Raw genomic sequence first — 16,671 nt, forward strand, 5'->3', positions numbered from 1 at the left:
AATATAAATCTCACAACAGATTTGAGCTGCAAGACAGAAAACTACCCAAAGGGATGAGTTTCTGTTAACTCCCATCTTATTTCATGCTAACGACCCAAGAGGGCCCCAAAAAGCAGGTCATTTCTCTCACTGGGGGCTTTCATTATATTAATGCTTGCAAACCCTAAATTTCATGTCTTTCAAAAACATGTAACGTAAGCATTGTCTTTGTAAGGTAGCATTTAATAAGTCCTACTGTACATTTGTACTGTGAAGGAACAATCACTGCCACTTCTATTCTAACCATGATGCTCTCAAATTCACTGTTTCTTGTTATTTCTGAGACTTTTGTCCCATGATACAGAAAAAAGTAAATTGTTTGGCTCTGGCAGAAGGAAATACAGTTTCTGGTGCAGATTTTGTTTCTGCCTTAGCCATACTGATCTGTAAGTAACAGAACAGGTGTAAGTGTACAAACAAGGCATCTCAAGATTGGGTGTGAACAGTCAGTTAACTTGTAGTGTATGTTCTGATCCTGAAGTAGGTAAGGAGGCCGACTCTTTCCCTGAAGAGTATCTGTCTCATAAGGAAAGTTTCTTATGACTTTCAGACGCCCAGTTCAGTGGGGAGTGAGTGTAAATAGCAACATCTACATCTAAAGCTGTTGGAGAGATTTCAGAAGTAGCTTAATGTCTTTGGCCACTGAATCTCCTTGTTCCATATGAAGGTAGCCTGCCAAGATTCTCTGATGTCTTGCAGAGCACCTCTGGCACGCACATTTTCACCCAGCCAAGCAGTACTGCCATTGTGGCATACCACAGCAATCGGTGGTGGCTCGGTGCTTAATTCTTAATAGAAACAGTTCAGACAGTGAAACAGGTAATCTCTTTCCCACAGGGAGTTAATCAGTTCTGTATATATTCTCCTTATGGTCTTAAAGTTCTCAATTTCTTCATTTTCTCTAAAATGGAAACAGACAGGTTACTCGTATGTTAGAAATTAGCCTTGAATAAGGATACAAATACCCATTTCCAAAATGATGAAAATACAATTTAATTTACTCCAAATAATCTAAAAATGCAGTAAAATATTTTCTAGATGCTGTGAGAAAACAATGGCTGTTATGAGAAATTCTCAAGAAGCTTTGCTGACCATTGTAGAGGTAACTATTTTATCATTCTTTCCGATAGCAAGCTGCCACAATATCATCAATTTCTGGTCTTTGTACACATTACTATACTATGTAAATTTATATTTATGGCTTGTCTTTTAATTATTTTTTTTTTAATTTTCATTTAGTAGCATTGATCAGATTTGTCAATTCATGTAATCTTCAGTAAGATCAAGACCAGTCTGTACTTTCTATGGGAACTATTTGTTTCAGGCATACACACTTCTCCCTGTTGAGTAACTAAAATATTTCTGGCTATCTTCTAGCTGCAAAGCATCATTCCTAGCATGAGTAGTGCCAGGTGAATTAAATCCTCTTTGTTTAAGTCACAAAGAAGTGAATTAAACTTCAGCATTTGCTATGCTTTAAAAATAAATCATATGTGTCTGGAAGTTTATTAAAAATGATCTCTTCATTGCTGTGAATGTCAAAACTGAGTCAAGTATGCAGAACACACACACCTGCAAATGATCAGATGTTCTTTCATCATTACTCTGTTTACTAAGCATTTTAGCCCAATTCTATTGGATTTTCAAAAAAAAAAAAAAAAAAGTTTAATCTGGTTAGCATGAACATCACCAACTGACCATTGCTCTTCCTGTTAGGTCACTGAGCTAGCTGTAATTAACAGTTAAATTAAATAGATGTTTGTTTACTGTGTAGGTGCTGCTGTATGATCCCCTCTTTGACTGGACCATGAACCCCTTGAAAGCTTTGTATTTGCAGCAGAGACCAGAGGATGAGGCTGACATGAGCTCCACACTCGGTGCTGATCCCCAAGAATGTAAAAGAAAAGCCAGGTGAAAAATTTATGTATTTTTTATTGTCTCTTGCTGTGTTTTACCTTTTTATTACCAAAATTGCTCGTTCTGGTCAGGATCATACCTAGTGCCATTGTTTTTCTGTCTTTATTCTGCCAGCAGCGATGACCAGAGTTTTAACAAAGTGGCTGAACGCGTCCTGATGAGACTTCAGGAGAAGTTGAAAGGCGTTGAAGAAGGAACAGTGCTCAGCGTGGGAGGACAGGTGAACCTCCTCATCCAGCAGGCCATGGACCCTAAAAACCTGAGCCAACTCTTTCCTGGATGGAAACCCTGGGTGTGACTTGAGAGGTTCTAGGATTCTAGTATATATTTCTAAGCAGCAAGTGTCTAAACATTTCAAGTTTGTATTTTCCAATGAAACATTGGATCAGGTCAACTCTAAAGGTTTATACCTATTAGTATTAGGTGGATGCTTTGGGAGTTTGTTTTTTTTTCTCGAGAACCTGTTACCAAGAAAGCATTCTTTTTTTCCCTCCACGTATGTTCACCATACAGTATAAAACAGCCAGTGCTGTGACGTTCCTTGTGACTTGCAAGGGCTTTGCTCAGGCACACTGGATGCAGTGTTCTTTAAGCCTGAGATTCATTTCCTTTGTCTGTCTGTTAAATATTTAGTCTGGATTATGATAATCCAGTATGGTGACATGGCTGGTCTGAAAACCAGGAGTCATGAAACAGCCAAAGTGCATTTCAGAAGGGAGGGGGCATCCTTTAAAGATAATGCTTTAATGACACTTGCCAAAAGTGTAAAAGAAAACAAGAGAACTTCATGTTTAAAGACTTGAAAGTTGTTTATTTTTTTTTATCTTTGTTAAATGGACAATTTTTTATAGAGATAAGGTCATTGAGTCAAATGTAATACTGCTGTTTTTTCATGTTGAAATTATGATTGTACCTAATTTCATAGCATTTCTTTAATACTATGAAACAAAAAAAAAAAAGATCATAGTTTTTGTAACTCTAACTTCTGTGACTGACTGTACAGTGAAGTGTAGTATACGAGTTAACCCCTCTGAAGTAAACAGTCATTCTGTATCTGGAATACCTTTCAGAAACATTAAAGTTTTATTTTGGGCACACACACACACACAAAAAAAGATTCTGAATGTATACATTTTTACAGAAGGCATTGCTCATTTTGAAATAAAAATAATGGAAAGAATAGTCTGTGAATATTGATCATAGAAGAATCCCATCAAATAAGTGTCATTGGTATATTTAATAAATCTTTCTGAATCATCTTTGTAAAAATATGAATAAAAATTGGGACACTCTCACATTATCCTAGTTTATGCATTTTTGCAGCAGTGTAAGCGAGGAAGTTCTGGTCTCATTAACATTTCACTGTTTTTTATTTTATTCTCACAATTTTGATGCTGCTTCTTTGTTTTATATGTTATTGTCAACATAGCAAGATGTATCTTTTGTATTTTGTTTCCATCAAGTTGGCATAAATTTCTGTTTATGTTCAGAACCAAGTGTGTGTCCTGTTTTTTCTGTGACAAATAACTCCCATGCAGGAATACAGTGATGTGTTCTCTGAAAATTAAACTTATGTGACAAGCTGGAAAGGACTGAACAAAAAACACTTGAAGAGTTTATACTTTTAAGCATGGATTAAAAAAATACAATACTGTTACTGATTTTTTCCTCATACGTTTTATAGTGGAAATTCTATGGGCTTTTTTGTTTGTTTTCCGTATTAAAGCTCTAGCTATTCATACCAATGAATGTTGCATAAAAGCATTTGTCAGATGCTGTCCTTCCCTCATAAGTTACAGATGCTCCACTTGAAAAGGAACACTTTCATCTTGCTGAGCTGCAATTTAGCTTTGTTATTTAAAATAAGCATTGAAACCATTAATATTAATACAGGTGTCTAAGGAAAGTGTAACGTCAGAGGAAATAATTAAATTAATTATTCCTCTGCAGTGCTCTTAACTTGGTACTTAGTGTCTAGATTTTGAATGCCCTTATATTTGCAATTGTTCAAGGTGAAAGAAATGCAAATAAAAATGCAGGGTAAATATGGTAAATGTAATTGAAACCTGCTTACATTCTTTGTAAGCTCCTGTAGCAGTCACCACCTAGCTGACAAACTTGTAAGCAGTTCGAATGATTAACAAATCCTGGAGTCTCCAAATCATTGTCAAAATGAAGGAGTTACAACACTTAATTATGAGATCTGAGTTCAACTAATCTAATGTTCTTGAGCGAATTGCCAAGTTATCTGCGCAAAGCCTCATGGAGTCAAACAATAGCCATCAAAGGCTGTGCTTTCTAACTATTTCTGTTCCAATGATTCCTTATTTTTTAAACATCAAAATTAGAAAGTGAATAGTTGTCAAAAATGCATCACCTATAGGTACGTGCTTTGCTTGTATAAAAATAGGAAACGGTAAGCCTGGGAGGAAATGGTGTTTAATTCTCAACAATGGCTGTGTCAGAAATGCTACTTCTGAAGATAAGGTGGATGAGTGTTTGAGAGTCTGATATACATTTACTACATTAGCAAACTACAAATACATGAAGACAAGTTAAGTTGCCTGTTGATAGTTGGTTTGTTTGTTTGCCTTGGAATTTGTTTTAGTAAATTGAAACCCATTTCGAAAAGATAATTTCTAAGGAAAATGAGCCCATGATCTGACATGAAGAGTTTTTAACAGTTTTTGTTTTGTAGACAGCAACATCTTTGTTTAAAATTAGCTGTTTGTGATGTAACTTCTGTTGGACAAATGTCCTCAAGGGTGTGAACTGTAAGTGTACCACTGTGTTAGCAGGTAAATCAATCTGAGCAGTATACCCTGACTGAACCTCTCTGTCAGCAAAATGGTCACTTGGTGAGATGCATCCTTTTTAGATAAAACAAGGATTTGTGAGTGAAGATCTGAAAACATCCATTGTTCTTACAGATGAAAACAAATGAAAATAATTTTTCCAGTAACTGTGAATTAATTAGGTTGCTACTCTGTGCTACTATGAAATTCTGAGTTCATAGTATGTATTCACTGGTGCTATTTTTTGAGTACACTAAAATGTTAGGCTTTGTATTTTTCAGGGAATAATTCACTTTTACACGTTACTCCTACTTTTTCAAGTAGTGTTACTCCATACCTGCACCGTGTGGTAATGCTTCGGCGATAAAGAGTCGATAGAGATACGTTTTGTAAACAGGTGGTTCCAAAATCTGCTTAGTTGCATGACGGGTGAATGATGGTGCAATAATTTTTTACTGCTGCTTTCATCCCTGTGAACTTAATTCGAGTGTTGTCTCGTGTAATGTATACAAAGCCTGAAACAGATCTGAGAGACCCTACCTAATAGTAGCACTTAAGGGTGACACTGAAACATTAGCATTAAATAAAATCGTCCGTTTCAGCAAGGAGGTTGAAGAGTGGCTCCCTGGGAGAGCGAAACCACAGTGAGAAAGCTGGGAGCTAACCGGGTGAGGGAGGGTTTAGCTCCTCTTCCCTTCACACTTCAAAATCTTACCTGTATCCTGATGGTATGAGAAGGCTAATGTGGTCTTCACATAGTGCACGTTTCATCATCTGTCCTGTATGTTAACGCTGTGAAGCACGCCTGTACTTGAGCATTCTGAGCTGCATAGGGAATGATGTCAGTGATACCTTTACAGGCACACACAGCTTCGGGTTTCCCCTCTGCCTCTTCCTTTCCCCACCCCTGTACATGTGCCCAAAAAAAAGTGTGGTGCAAAGTGATTTCGCCCTTTCATGCCCTGGAGAGTTCCCTTCTCAGCATCGTAGCTGTTCTTCCCCCAACATGTGTTGGGTTTACGTGGCAAGGCTTTGGTCTGCATTTTCTGACTGTGCCTGCAGGTCAAGTCCAAGGATGGCTCTGGCTCCCTGTCGGTGTCTCTTCTGGGTACCGCATGCACTTCTTGCCTTAGGTCACAGGGGTTTTGTACAAGGGTTTGGGTCAGTTCATTAAATAGCACTGTTGCAGAACAAACAGCCAGCAGTTGTTTCAGGATGTTCTGAATACCGTACTGCATGGCCAGGTTGTAACACGAGGTTATCTGGGGGTGTTTGAGGACATAAAGCCTGTTGGGAGGAGCCGAACCTCCAGCAGTGCTATCTGCCGTCTCTTTTGGACATTGTTCCTGGAATGAACTGCCTTCCAGACCAAGGCGGAGAGTTGCTCAGAGAGAGCTAGCTGGTGCTGTCCAAAGGCCAGCCCAGAAATTGAATTATTAAGCACTTGGGAGAATTGGGGATCCAACTTGCTTCATATGTGGCAGGCTTCCTATCCCCTTTTGTATTCAGCGTTTTAGACAGACCTTAGTTAAAGCCAAATCCAAGACGAATTACACAGCTCTTCCAGGCTGAGAGCTAATTGTTCAGAAAGTTGCTGTCCTTAGGACCTCTTCTTCCCTAAATGAGTATTGACTGCAGCAAAAATAAATAAATAAATAAACAAATCCCTTCCTGAGCAGTGCTTCTGGTGCTGAGATTTTCTAATTTGGCAGGTCGGTAACTCCTACACTAGCCAGCATTGGTTTAGTTGTCTCACTAGACTGCTCCAGCTACACTTATGCTGAAGCTAGAAGGAAATCTATCTGTACCATAAAAATGGACCTTCTTGACAAGCCTCTGCATGTCAACATATGAAGTCAAATAAAGCTATTGGGGAATTCTGTGTGTGGCAGCACCGACATCCTGAATATGGCTGAACTGGCAGGGAGGAAGGCTCGAGGAGCCTGGTGTGCTCCAGCGCTTGAGCAATGCCTGCGAGAAGTAAAGGAAAAGGTCTTGGAAGGAGGAATAGAGCAACTGCAGCTTACAGGGGAACTGTGAAAGGCAGTTCAGTAAATGTTTTTGAGACAGGTTAAGATAAAAATTCTTGCTAGTGATGAGTCAGTCTGAAGTTTGTGCACTGATCTACATTATGGAAGCCTTATGCTGTGCTCTGCAGAAATGTGTTCTGAAAAGGGAGATTATTGCAAATATGATTTAAAGCAGAGCTCAATTCCACTGTCATTTGTGTTTCTAAACAGCAGAGTCCACTCTTGAGCAGCTGAAGTGGTTTTTCAGTCAAGCAGTACTTGCTTAGTCAGCTTCTACCACTGAAATTATAACTATACTTCACATTGCAATGAAGTAGAGCAAAATACAAATGAATAGTAGCAAACTTACCATATAGGATTTGTATAAATTAGAAAAATTTCTTCCTTGGAGAAAAGGTGAACTTGGTAGTGCTACATTTGGTCTTGATGCAATGTCTTATGGGATGCTCTCTTACAGGAAAAGGAGTAAGAGTTTCTCTTCTTTCTCAATTAAGGTGCAGAATCTGAGACAATCTGTATGGATAATGTTGCAACTTAAGAAAGTGGAAGTCTAGGAAACAGAGTGGAAATGAAAGTCATGATATTTAGGTATTTAAAATAAATATGTCTATACATGCTTCAAGTCTTTATATACATGTATATACATATTTTAAATCAAAGCCAGAGACAGTTCTTTTCTGTGCTACAGAAATGACGATAGAAGAGAATTAACTTTCCCTAAGATTCCACATCTAACTATCTAGTTTCTGTAAATATGAGAAACAATCTGATGGCATTGCTCTTTTTTTTTTTTTTTTTTTTTTTTTTTTTTTTTTTTTTTACTTTCTATTGCTCTATTGTTAAAAAATGTTTTTCATAAAATAGTTTTTATAAAATCAGACTATACTTGGCTTTTAAGTACAGGTCACTGGAGGTTTTGTCCAGACAGCAGCATGCATATTGAATTACATCACTTTCAATTATGTAAGTGTAAATGAGAACAGAATCTGACTCTTAGATTCTGTTTTGTTTTGTTGTTTTGACTCACTTCCCTAATCAGTCGATAATTTATGTTAACACACCTAGACCTTGCGTAACACGTAAGTATATCATACACACTAAGAGCCCCTTGGCTATCTCAAAACACAGAAACTGAGGCCTAACTGATGCCCTATCAGCACACAGCAGTCCTATGGGTGTAATTAAAACCAGTTTTAAAGTTTTATTTAGGTCTGTGAATACCACTGTGGGTGCAAACCACCATGTGACACACATCTGTTTATAATTACCTCTTATCATTTGATCTTAATTCTGTCATTTACATGCAAGGTCTCGCAAGGCAATGACAATAAATGAGGTATTGTGTTAAGGCAGACATTACACAGGGAAAGATAACACAGCCCTTTGAGACTGTGGTTCTCCTCAGCATATATGGTGATAACAAAGCAAGAGCCTTGTCATCATTCACGTCCAAATTAGCAAGGTTTACTTTATGTAAAACGGGGAAGTGAGCTTGTGGGCTCCCTGTTTGCGCTGTTCCTACCGCCCTTGTCAACCTTTCCTTCTAACTCCCACAGTATTTTTGTGCTTGTTCTAACAGGTTCAAAGTATCTGTTTGTTATTATTATTCCCAAAGCCCTTTCTGCCTGTCTTTGAGCTTCCTGTTTTCATTAGAGCATCTGCATTACAGATGTAGCTGAGGGCTCTTCTTATAGCTTGCTGCTGTAAAAGAACTACTCATCACTTAATTAAAGGCATGTTTGAAGACTTTACAATTTATATCATGTTTAAAAATCTATGTAAAATCATTTTAATAAATTGATCTGATATTATACATACATATATATATTTATTTATATATATATGTATATATATATATATATATACACCCTATTGCATTGTCCAATTTTTATTAGAGGTATGAACATCTCAGTAATCAAGTGATTGAACTGACTCCAAATTAATTTCATTAATTTCTTAGCTGGAGGAGGAGGCTGTCACATGTCCAGTAAATAAAATAAGTCATTTACTTTGATGAATGCTGGCTACTGCCATGCATTTAACATATCCAGCTGATGAATAACTCATTATTTTGCTATTGGTCCTCCAAAGTCTCTCTATTGACTAATTTGAATTTACTGAAAAAAATTATTAGAAAGAAAATTAGGGTTCCCTTTTGTGGGATGCTCCATTATTTTTATGGTATAAAGGTGATTTATCCTTGTGGAATAATATGAACCTGGTGTTTTTCCTGAAAGATTCGTGAGATCAGTCCTAGGAATGGATGCCTGGCCTTTGTGACATCTTCTTGTCATGTGCAAGGTGACACAGGTTTGCTGGTAATGGAAGTACTAAGTGCATATAGAACAAAAGTGCTTCAAAGAACCTCATTTGCCTTTATGAGATAGCCTGTTCTTCTTCAGAATGGGCAATCAAGAGCAAAGTAATTCTAGAATTAGTAAGTACACCTGCGGTTGTATTACCTTGATTAACAAATCATATGTTGACAGTAGAAGACAATACATGAAAGTGACTGCATCATCCCAAAGCTGATAAAACTTTGTATTTTTAAATAAATCTAGCTAATCCTCAGAGTAATTCAAAACTATAGATAAAGTACAGGAATCCCAGGTGGTTGCATGTTGCATATTTCAAAACGTGCTTTAATGGAGTGTTAAGGTCTTGGGAGTCAGCCAATTGTCTTGCTACATATTGCTGTAGAGCAGGATTGGTGGTAGTGATTGTGTATGGGACTTGAGTGTGACAAAAAACAGTTTTCTTAGAGAGCATCATGATAAAAATGACTAGTGTCTGCTTATTTTCTCAGAGACGAACAACACCTGTGTCTGGAATGATGACCAGTGAACGTCTGAAATAAACACCGCATTGTGACTGGCAATGATGAGCCCAGCACACTGCATTTCCTTTCCACAACTACTTTTATCTGGAGTTCTAGCTCACTGCACAAAATAGTAAATGGATTTTTTCTTTGGAAAGTTATGAAATCTGCCAGATTAAAAAAAAAAAAAAACAAAAAACACAACAACATTCCAACTTTACAAGTAGATCTATTTCATAGGTCTTGCAGGATAGTACTCAGAGCTATTTATATACATTGTTATTTAGGATATTTTTCGATGAATAAATTGAGAGGAATATGATATAAATAAAGCATTTTAAGTGTTTCTTGCGTGTACCTTCAGTGATTAACTAAATTGACAATAAGGATCTTATCCATGATATCTTTTTTTTTTTCCACAGAATAGGTGAAATTAAATCCTGGATGATGCATGGGGCAACAGTGAGGAAAAAGATGAATGTATGTATCAGGAAAAAAAAAAAAAAAAAAAAAAAAAAAAAAAGAGTTAAAGAGTTTGCCTTTATCTGCTTACTCTGACAGAAAGAAGCCTCCAAGCATTGTTCTCTATATGCTTGTACCTGCTGCTGCCATCATCTATCTTTTCCAAAAATCTTCTCCTGCAGCACCTTCTTCAGTTCTGTATAACATCAGGGCTTTTGGCAAACATGACTGCAATAGGTCTAGGAGTGAATATTTTATAAGAAATACTGGGAGGAAAGTTTCATGAAAAAAATAGTTACATTAGAATATTAGCTTGCTTTTTCTAAATAGATGTATTCTTCAAAATACATAAAATATTGATAATTTCTAACAAACTTGGATAAGGGTTCAATATATGTGAAAAATTGTAGTGTATTTCTTTCTTGGACTAGAGAGGAGCCATCCGTATGTGTTTCAGGTGATCAAAACAGTAACAGATCCTCTGCATTTCTCTGCATTTCAATCAGTTGAACTTCCAGGTGGTATACTGTGTAACTGCACTCATTTGTTTCAATCTATCTTTTGGCAAAATTGCTGTAATCAACCTCCATGCCCTGATCTATTTGTTTTGGTGTCAGAAAACACACCAGAAATCTTGATTCCATCATTCAATTCCTGTCTTGCTAAGCAGAGAGAAATGGAAAAGTTTCAGCTATCTTCTTAGCTGAGCATTCTCTCTGGGTGTTTTGGAACACCTTTGGTGAGAAATGGCATGAAAAAATGGGGAGCAGGTTGAAAATCACAGGAGTCTTTGAAAAATGCATTGTGTTATCTTGTATTACCAAGGCTCAATCTTCCTTGATGGAAATTATTCTGATGAAAGGTAATCACATCTGCTTCTCTCATCCTTTGGAAAAGAAGCATAAAAATATGAGATGCCACGGTAAATATACCACAACTAAAGTGATAGGATGTAAGTAAGTAAAATATTTTTCCTTTTTATGTTTTGTCATGGTGCAATTGCTTTGTAATTGAGGATTCAGATGGGTCTGTAATTCCCACCTACATACATTCTCCTTACATCATACTCCTCCTAAAGGGGAGCATCTTGTAAATGATAAGTTGACTTCCCACCCCAGCCTCTACACTACAACTTGAACAGCAACCTACGTAATGCTGCCTAATGCTTCGTTAGCATTGCGTACAATTGACGTGAGGTATATTAATGATTTTTCATTCATAAAGCAACAATAAATAAGAAGGATAAAGTCAAACAGTGTCCTGGTTTCGCTGGGATAGAGTTAATTTTCTTCATAGCAGCTGTAGATAACACAGGGAAGTTTTAGTTGTTGCAGAGCAGTGCTCACACAGAGCCAAGGACTGTTCAGCTCCTGGTGCTGCCCTGCCAGCACAAGGTGCACAGGGAGCTGGGAGGGGACACAGCCAGGAGCTGGCCCAGGCTGACCAGAGGGATGTCCCATGCCACGTGGCATCAAGCTCAGCAATAAAAGATGGGGGGAGTTGGCTGGGGTGGCTGCCACTGCTCAGAGATTATGTTATTTCAAGTTATTTAAATATCAAATATCAAGAAGAAAGTATTTTATCCCTAAATCTAAGCAGATGTGCATACCAAGACATTTCAAGTTAAAGAACTTTTAAGCATTTACATATAGTTTTTCAAATTTGACTGAAGTCAGAAGCCTGTGCACCACAGGCTCACTCTGTAGCTAACAGAGGTAGAAAGGCACTTCCCCAGAGCAGTTTTACAACAGCTAAACTATTAATGGCCACAGGGAGATGACAATGGGGACCTTAACATGCTCCTTGCTCCTTGCTGATACCTCTCTGGTAAGTGACTAAAGGCAGGTGGAATAAGTCTAGCCTCTAAAAGTCTGCTGTAAAAATGAGGCTCCACTGAAATCAACAGAAAAACAAAAAACAAAAACACAGCTTTAAAATAACCAGAGCTGTGCTCTTAGTAAGAGCATGCCAATCACAAATCTCTGAATCAGTAAGACTGACAAGTACGCAGGTCTGCAGAGACTGTGAATTCAGAAACCTAGTTCTATCCACCGTGATCTGTTCGACTGAAAACATCGAATTTATGCAAATGTATGTTTAAATTTCACTCAGTGGCTACTCTGTGCATCCCGAATGAATACCACAGCGAGTATCATGTACTGCACAGTGACACGTAGAGCACCTAGCTGGATTTGATGAAAGCGCCTGCTGCAACACCTAGCAACTCTGCCTACGAAAAGAAAAATAATGATCTACACTGCTCCCATCCTACTGAGAAATTAAGTCAGAAACAGTTTCCTGCTGTGAATACTCTATTTCAATTACTTGGTAGTACTTGCAGAAACAGGCTCTTGATCAGGTTTAGGTCCTTTACTAGAGAGACTAGAAAACATGCAAAACATAATGAGGTTTCTAGCAAGCAAACAAAGCTGCTTAAAGAATACACCATCCACAGCCTCTCAGGAATAAGCAAAGGAAGTCAACTTGGCCTATAAATACTCACATAATTATTAAACAGCTTTCAAGTGGCTTACAAGAAATGAGTTCCAGTCCATTATACTTGCTTCTGAAAGGCAGATGTTTATGTTTTCACTTTGATGCTCAGCTTTGTTTTCCCTTGGATCATAGTTTCAGCTGTTTTCAGCTCCACAGTGCATCTCTAACTGTGGGACTCGGAAAAGACTGGGGGCAATCAAAAATACTGTTTGATTTATATTAATGTAAGGAGCCTTTTTTTATAACACCATATGGCAAACAGAAAACAACACAAGCTAGTGTTGGAAGCTGAGTATCCAAATTTGTGCTGCACTCCATAACTTGAGCAGTGACAAACCAGTAACAGACAAGCACAGCCTTTATCTCCAAGGGTCAGCACACTTCACCAGAACATGAGGATTTGTTCCTCTAAAAATTACTAGTTCTTTGTTGTATTGAAATATCTAAATCGCTCAATCATCACAGTTGTCTTGAAAAAAATGCTGGGTAAAACAGCTCTTCTTTTCCAGTTTGTATTTACAGATCTACTCCTAAAAATAATGTTTTAATCCTACCCAACATCTTTTTTTTTTTTTTTTTTTTTTTTTAATAAGATCAGGCCATCATTATTCAGATCCTCCTTTAAATCTTTTTTTCTAGCCATCATTAACTATTCAAGACTCTTGAAGATATATCTAGATATATCTTCCTCCTGCAATACAGTACCGTTCTTCTCTTGGTGAGGGCTGTGCTTCCCACCTGAAGCCCCTGTCATGGGTACTTCACCGCATGTTGTGGATGAGTACAAAAAGCACAGTAAAACCCACTGCTGATCTGTGCATATGTCTGGGATATAACCAGAAGGGTATGGGAGGAAACAAGCAGAGAGAACTGAAGACAAACTGGAAGGGAACAGGTCTGTGAGCAGGGCCCTGTGAGCAGCCTCTCACAAGAGCTGCTCCTGAAAATGGACTTGTGTATCATTAGAGAGCAGAAAGGGTAGGAGAGGTGGACACAAGGCTGAACAGAACACGGCAGCATAATTCTGTGATTATCTTTAAGGTTGGGGGAAATAGGATTTCTTTGACAATGTTAATTCAACTGATTTTCTCCTATATATAATGACATTATCTTTGATTACAATATTATAGACCTTTTGTATTTCCTACACAAACCCATTGTCATCTACAAATGTACTGCATACATATGTTGCTCTAATTCCTGCTCTACCTGTAATTGTTAGAAGTTAATACAAACTGATATAAAAGACTTTTGAGATAATAGACCTATTTTTTAAAGGTCCTTTGCAACTGGAAGCAGGTCATTACCACAGGCAGTCACCGTGACATGTACAATCAAACTAGTTTGGATGCACACATGACTTGCATTTCTGTGTCTTTGTAAACCACTTCCTTAGTGTCTTTGAATTGTTACCAAGAAACAGGACAGTGTAGGAACATGAATAAATAATAACTAGAATAATCTCAGACAATAAGAGACTTTGAAGCTCCTGTAAGAACTTCTTTGATTGTAATATTTTATCTGAAAAATTGAGACTATTATCTTAATTAAGACATGTAAAGCACAGCCACTTCGGAACCTGCTCTTCCATGAATGAAAGGGACACTGTCTTTGTCAGCAGCTGATTGATTCCAGGAGTTCATCATTCATCAAACTGGACACTCATCAAGATTGGGACAGTAATGTTGTACTCAGGAGGTAGGACAGTGCTCAAAATCTTTTATTTTCTTGCCCAAACTGTATCATCGTCAGCTCTACTGTTTCAGCTACATCAACATAAGAGCTTTTATTTTCTTCTCGTTTTTCTTTTTTTTTTTTTCTTTTTCTTTTTCTTTTTTTTTTTTTTCCTCAGAGATTAAGTGGGTATCCACAAATCCTGCATGTGAAAACCAAAGAAAGTAACATGGGTAACCTTTCCAGCTAAAGGAATACAAAATCCTATCACACTTTCTCATCAAATTTGACCTGTGGTAAACAGACCTGGACACAGTGCGGATCCTGTCTGTGGTCACACCTGGTGACTGAGGCTTATATGAGACAAACTGATCAGAACAGAAGTGCATTTCTTCTGAAAAGCAGCAGAAAGGATTAAAATTGACAGAAAGATAAAAAGAAAATACAGATTGTATTGTAAAGGTAAATGGGATACAGTTTCTTAATATAAGGCAGAAAAGAGCTACCTAAGGAAAATAAAGAAGTACTGTTAAAACCAGAAATAAATCTAAGCAATAACAACAACGAAAACTTAGACTGAAAATCAATAAGAGTTTCCTGGAAGATCTAAACACTAGAATGAGGAAAATACCCAGTAATGAACAAATCTGCATTATCTGGGGCACAAAATACATGAGTTTAAGGGACTTCTGGATGTCTAAATACTACGATTACTATTTTCATAAAAAGAGAACATCCTTTCTGTTATCTCTGGAGCAACACGAAGATAGACTCTGGTTAAAAGGAAAAGCTATCAATGTTGCTGCTTCAGCAAGGTTAATCACAGGCAGTGATTACTTACGATCTTTTCTCTTTTTGATGCATAAACTCAACTTCCATTATTGCTCTGAGATTATGCATTTTCAGGGAGTGAAGAATAGACTTGTAAGTGACGATACTTAAACCTCATTATGAGGGGAGAAAAAGGAACACATGAAGAGTTTAGGGAAAGGAAGGAAAAAGCGGTTGCGGTGTGTTTTGTGTGTGTGTGTGTATGTTTATTTTTGTTGTTGTTTCTGTGTAAACATCTCTGTTAAAAATAAAAATAAAAATGCTAATTAGATGGCCTGCATGCAGAGTATTTCTTGTTGCTAATTAACTATACTTAAACCTTCTGTCTAGAGACATTTCCTGTCTATCCATCAAAATATCTGGCTTTGAGGCATATTTCTAGCCAACACATTCATTTTACCTTCACACTCACGTTTCTTCCTTGTTACAACGTGATTGTAACTTTACCATACACAAAAATTAAAACAGCCAGTCCATGAAATGGCTGATTTGTCCCAAAAGCATGAGTTTCAGAGAGTCGTACATGAGAAAACTGGTATGTAAGATTCGTGGCTGGGCAAATCCTCCCTGCCATTACCCACAGCCTGTAGGAACGGCGGTTTCCAGCAGGGGAGGTAAGAGCTTCAGGAGTCTGTTTCACAGCCCGAGCCCCGGGGAGGCAGCGCCATCAGGGTGGGCTCCCCTCAGGCAGCACGCAGGGCGCGGGGCAGCCATCTTGTCCTCGTCGGGCTGCGCGAAGGCGGGAAGGGCCGCGGCGGGGGTCGGCCCTGGGACTCGAGGCAATTCGTTCCTAAAAGCTAGCTTTTTAATAAAGATACCTATTTCAGGAAACAAAGCTCTCTGAAATACAGCTATGGTTATTAGCCCTTGAAAAGACAGACTGCAAAAGGGTGTATTGGGAACATAGGTGGGTGATAACGGCGAGCAAAGTTGCCCGTTCCCCTTCCAACTTTTAAAGCATATCCCAAAGTGAGATGGCAGTATTTACAGATTTTGTTTACTCTCCTGATTTATTTATTTATTCATTTTTGTCAATAGAAGTAGCAGTAGGGTGCTTTTTAGTCTTTATTTTTAAAATTCTGATAATTATTTAGTATGTGGCTTCTATTATTCTATATTTTATATTATAATTGTTCAATTATTCTATAGCTTAAATTACGATCAAATAGTTTAAATTACCATCAAATCATAAACATTCAAGATGGGAACACTGGTTGGTATTCTTCCTGACATTTCTCAACAGCTATATAAGAAGGAGGAAATAATACTGAAAAGAAGGTAAGTTTTGCCATAGGTTTCAATGATATTTGATGACATACAGCTGAATCTTTTGTTCAAGCTCCTTTTAAATGGATACATGCGTCACTTTGTACCTCCATGCAATGTCCATCATTTTGCTCAGTAAGTGGAAACTCTGTTTCATAAATCAAAGATTATCAGCTCACCTAATGAGTCCGTTTATTTCTGGATAGCCCAATTTGTCCTGTGATCAGATGGGTATTGTAGGAACTCATGTACAACTTTGACTTTCTTTGTCAATAATTTCAAGACCTGATAGATGACTTCTGAATTCACATTGTTCCATGTAATGGAAATTTTAAAATCAATC

The 16,671-nt window shown here is 37.6% G+C and overlaps 1 protein-coding gene across 3 annotated transcripts in view; it reads left to right on the forward strand.

Moving 5' to 3' along the window:
* ATM (ATM serine/threonine kinase) overlaps positions 1 to 3,477 on the forward strand; it is a 76,703-nt gene extending 73,226 nt beyond the window's left edge. For 2 of the 3 annotated variants that reach the window (XM_082762662.1, XM_082762664.1), the window contains 3 exons: positions 1,078 to 1,141; positions 1,814 to 1,950; positions 2,071 to 3,477. In XM_082762662.1, coding sequence (XP_082618788.1) covers positions 1,078 to 1,141; positions 1,814 to 1,950; positions 2,071 to 2,254 — 385 coding nt within the window. In that variant the 3' untranslated portion in view covers positions 2,255 to 3,477. The remainder of the gene's footprint in view (positions 1 to 1,077; positions 1,142 to 1,813; positions 1,951 to 2,070) is intronic. The other variant, XM_082762663.1, reaches the window with a different exon arrangement.
* The last annotated feature ends 13,194 nt before the right edge of the window (positions 3,478 to 16,671 follow it).

This window comes from Aythya marila (assembly GCF_965140915.1).
Source record: "Aythya marila genome assembly, chromosome: 1".
In the NCBI taxonomy this organism is placed as follows: domain Eukaryota; kingdom Metazoa; phylum Chordata; class Aves; order Anseriformes; family Anatidae; genus Aythya; species Aythya marila.